A 4,450-nucleotide genomic window follows, 5' to 3' on the forward strand; every position below is an offset into this window, starting at 1 on the left:
AGGCTCCACTGGAACGGTCGCCTGACTCTGCCGGAAGGCCCCAAGCAGCAGCTACTTGGCTTTTCTTCTTATCGGAGAGAGATCTGGTATCTGCTATGCCTCGTGGCCGTGCTCCTGGTCTGTGTGCGCCTCTCCGGTTTCTTCCACCAGTGCCGTGAAGAAATCCCTCAGTGCCGGCCTTCTCTTTTCCTCTCCCCCCTTGCCAGCCTGAGAAACACACGGGACAAGAACCTCTTCTACCTCCTCTGTGTGGCCTTGCTGGCCGGGCTGGTCTATGCAGTGCGGAGCTGGCTGCGACACTATGGCAACCTGAACAGCTCGGACCCCCTCGTGCTCTTTGTGCGCTGGGGTTTCCCGCTGGTGGTCCTCTGCATTGCATGCTACTGGGCCGTTGCCTCCAGTGCTGATGACTCTCTTGGCAAGCTGCAGGAGCTGGTGCAGGTGGCAGTTGTTGCCTTTCCCTGGGCTGTCTATGGACTGGCGTCTGTGGGGCTGCTGCTCTTGCTGTGCAATCCCGTGACAGTGTTTGCGAAGGACACACGGGAGTCAGCAGGATCCATCGTCACTCCCTACCTGGGGGTTCCCACCTCTGAAGTCGACTTCCTCCACGTCATCCCTCAGATCTACAAGAGGATGCAGGAGTCTCAGAGGAGCCGTCTGGAGGGGGGCAGCTGCAAGGCCACCGTTGCCGCGTACGGGCTGGGCAGTGTGTACTCGGCAGCTCTGGTCATAGCACTCACCCTGCTGGGCTTCCTCTTGATGCTTCTGCACAGTGAGCGGCTGAGCCTTGCCTTTCTTCTCCTCTTCCTGGAAGCCTTCGTGCTGCTGCACATCCACACACGTGCCAGAGGCCTTGCTGGAGATGCTGGTGAGTCAGGGCTCAGTAGAGCATCCTCTGGATGTGTGATTGGGGCCTTATCTGCAGCGACCTTGTCTTATTTCCGGTGGGAGAGGCAGGGTCCAGTCTCTGCTCTTGAGGAATGGTGGTGCACTGGTCCTCAGGGGATCCTCCTAGCTTTTTTAGAGCTGCTTAAATCCTTTAATAGAAGTGAGATGCCTGCAGCAGGGTTACAACATGGGAGAAGGAGGTGTTCCTTGTGTCAGGGAAGGGGGCTCTATATCCATCCCTTCTCCCCAGGGTGCAAGCAGCCACTGAACCCCACTGCTGTTGACAGAGTCCAGTAGCAGCGCGAGCAGCAGAGGGAATGCCTGGAACCTCACTGTGTCCTCTGGTGGCAGCCTGACTGGTTTCTGTGTGTCAGAAAGTGTGGAAAGGGAACCTGGAAGAAAACCCAATAGGCTATTTTTGACCATGGATGTGTCTTGTTCCTCAATGCTGATCTCCCTCTCCCTCTCTCTCTTTCTCTTTGTCTCTCTCTCCCAAAATCTCTCAGAGCTTTTTTCGGTGCCCTGGTATGCAGTCATCTCCTGGCTCCTTGCTGCTTCCCAGTTCTTCTATTCCACAGGCCACCAGCCCATCTTCCCGGCCATCCACTGGAACGCAGCCTTTGTGGGTTTCCACCTTGACCACAGCACGAACCTCCTGCCTGCTGTCCTTGTGGGCGCCAACACCTTTGCCTCCCATATCCTCTTTGCAGGTAAATCAATTCTGTTGAGCCTGAGCAGATGTGGCTCACTGTTTTGCCTTGTCTGGAGGCCTGCAGGCTGAGCGTGAGGCAGTGAAGGCTCTTGCACCAGCTGAACAGCAGCATCCTTGCTGTTCCCTTCTGGGGCCACAGAGCTGCCTGTGGCCTGCAGCCTCCATGCAGTTGTGCCTGACCAGCAAACTGGAGCTGGGGTATATGCATCCTGCACGTCCAGGGCATGGTGGCAGAGCCTAGACTGCTCCTCACCTCCTGGGCTCCAGTAACTTCATGTGCCTTTGTCCTTGAGGTAGTCGGCTGCCCTCTGCTCCTGCTTTGGCCCTTTGTTTGTGAGATGCCCAGCTCACAGAAGAAGAAGCCCAAGAAGGAGCCCCAGGAGGAGCTGCAGGAGGTGGAGGAGCACATGATGGAGATGAGGCTGCGGGAGTCCCCGGAGAAGTTCTCTGCTGCTCTGCTGCAGCTGGGGCTGAAGTACCTCTTTGTCCTTGGGACACAGGTACTGGCAGAGGCAGGATGGCTGTGGGGAAGGTTGACCAAGAGGAAATTGGGGTGCTGTGAGAACCGTGGGGCAATCTGATGAGCGAAGGGCGTCAGCCAGGGCACAGGCAGGTTGTGGGCTGGTATATCTGGATGCAGGTGGAAGAGCAGCTGCACAGTCCTTCTTCTCAGCCATGCCATTTGCTCTGTGCTTTGGGAAGGGCTCCAGTGCAGAAGCCTCAGTATTGATTAGGGTGCTTTTCATACCCATCTGCCTGGAGTGGCAACGTCTGTTCAGAAACTAGAGGGTTGTAATCCTGCTCCCCCCTCTTCCTGACCATGCCTGTCTATTTTGCAACAGCTCTGGTTTTCATCTGATCCTGTGCTGTGGTGATGTAGGGAGCTAAGCATCAGAAATCTAGTCCCATGAAAGAAGTTAATAGCTTTCTGGGGTTTAGCCCTTCAAATAATTCTCCTGTGTGGTCAGACCAGAGACAGTGAGAGGGAGGGGGCAGGCCCTGCAGCAGGAGAGTGGGAGTGCCCCTCTCAGTGAAATATTAGATCAGGTTAGCCACAGTTTGGGCACAGTTTTGGCACAGTTAGCCCAGCCTGGCCCCTGTGTGTACCCCGAGCTGTTTGTGTTTCCCGATTTGAGGACAAAGGGAATCCTTTTTGGGATGCTTATTTCTCATGTGTACTGTACCAGCCTTTCAGGTGTGTGCAGTTTAGTACTGCCTTCAGAAGTGAACATAGTGCTCAGGATGGCTCACCAGCATGAATTGCAGCTTGTTTTCCTTATCTCCCCCACAGCTTCTGGCCTGTGTTTGTGCAGCTATGGTCCTCAGGAGACATCTCATGGTCTGGAAGGTCTTTGCCCCAAAGTAAGTCCCAGAAGTTGCTCTGATGCGGGGTTAGGGCTCATATTCCTGACACCTTGTCTAGAGTTCTTAGACAATAATGATGGAAAAGGCCATGTGATCGACCCTGTGTGACTTCTTACCTGGTAGAGGCTGTTGGATGTCTGTTCAAGTTCTGGTTCAAGTTCTGCTTCAAGTTCAGAAATTGGACTCGAGCTAGAGCATAGAAATTTCTCCTTATCCTGATTTCCAAGGACACACAGGGCCCACCTGGAAGCTAAGAATATTCAGGGCAGAGAGCCAAAGGTGGGGATACCAGACCAGAAATGGTAAACCCAGAAATGGTAAACTAGCAAACCTTTGGGCTAGTAGGAGTGGGGGGTGGCCTTGGCCTCTGAGAGATTCAAAATCCCACCTGGGTGTTGTCCTGAACAGCCTCTAAACCAGAGGCGTGCTTGGCTTCCAGGTTGCAGGCAGCAACTGTTGCAGTGTTAATGTAATTCAGGGTTTAGGATCTGGAGTGCTACCAGCCTCTTGCTGTCAGGAAAATCAGTCTGCTGGGAGTGAGGGCAGCAGCCTGTCTTTGCAGGCACAGTGGCTGTGAGATCCTTACTGCGTCTGTTGTGCCTGCAGGTTCCTCTTTGAGTCTCTGGGCTTCGTGGTGAGCAGCATCTGCCTTCTGCTGGGGATCTCCCTGGTGATGCGTGTGGACTGTGCCGTCAGCACCTGGTTCAGCCAGCTTCAGCTCAGGTAGCATCGGCGATGTGGGGAACCTGACCTGCTCATCGGCGAAGGCTGTGGTTGTCTCCCTGCCTCCATGGGACTGGGAGAGATACATGAGCCACCAGCAATGAGTGCCTGCCGACAGTAGTCAGAGATTATCCCCAGCTCCCTGACTCAGCGCTGCACCTAGGGACCGGAGCCAACTGTTACCCACTCGTTGTGGTGGTGTTTCTCAGCAGGGGATGTCAGAGCTCTAGCTAGGCACGTATTGGCAGCAGGAGGACTCTCCTGCAGGAGCCCAAGAAGCAAGAGTCTTGAAGTGCTCCTCTGGAGAAACACCAGTCAGGGGTCTTGCTGCTACTTTGCTGACAACTGTCCCCACTGTGAGCTGGTCGGCTTCAGTGGCCAGCAGGGTGTCACCTTGCCTGTGCAGAGACAGTGACTTACAGGAAGTGGCCTGCTGAGGAGGGGACAGAAGGGAGAGAGGAGAGGGAGGGTCCTGCAGGCACCACTTCTCTTTGTGTGCTCAGTTTTTATGCTGGAATCAAAGTGCACATGGTTATGCATGCAGATGGTTTCTGGGGTCTTGGTGGCAGCTGCTCCTCTGTAATGTCAGTTAGTTGCTCTGCAGTGAGGCCCCTCCTGCCCTACACTCACTCCCATTTTCCTGGTCTTCATCAGCCCTGCAAAGGGCAGCAGAGAGCACTCTGGGCTGCCTCCTACAGCCTGAAGCAGGCTTAGCTTTTTGGGGGAGTGGTAGCAGGGAGAACTGTGTCCAAGATCAAGAAA

The 4,450-nt window shown here is 54.8% G+C and overlaps 1 protein-coding gene across 1 annotated transcript in view; it reads left to right on the forward strand.

Annotated features, from left to right (window-relative positions):
* The window catches only part of PIGO (phosphatidylinositol glycan anchor biosynthesis, class O), a gene marked incomplete at its 5' end in the record, with an annotated part of 11,947 nt that extends 8,255 nt beyond the window's left edge, over positions 1–3,692 (forward strand). Inside the window, 5 exon segments of the mRNA XM_010083433.1 lie at positions 1–868; positions 1,395–1,598; positions 1,898–2,100; positions 2,892–2,962; positions 3,572–3,692. The exon segment at positions 1–868 is cut by the window's left edge and continues 29 nt beyond it. Of these exon segments, the coding sequence (XP_010081735.1) occupies positions 1–868; positions 1,395–1,598; positions 1,898–2,100; positions 2,892–2,962; positions 3,572–3,692 (1,467 nt within the window).
* Between the last annotated feature and the right edge of the window lie 758 nt (positions 3,693–4,450).

Source organism: Pterocles gutturalis, unplaced genomic scaffold (genome assembly GCF_000699245.1).
Source record: "Pterocles gutturalis isolate BGI_N339 unplaced genomic scaffold, ASM69924v1 scaffold41855, whole genome shotgun sequence".
Taxonomy (NCBI): domain Eukaryota; kingdom Metazoa; phylum Chordata; class Aves; order Pterocliformes; family Pteroclidae; genus Pterocles; species Pterocles gutturalis.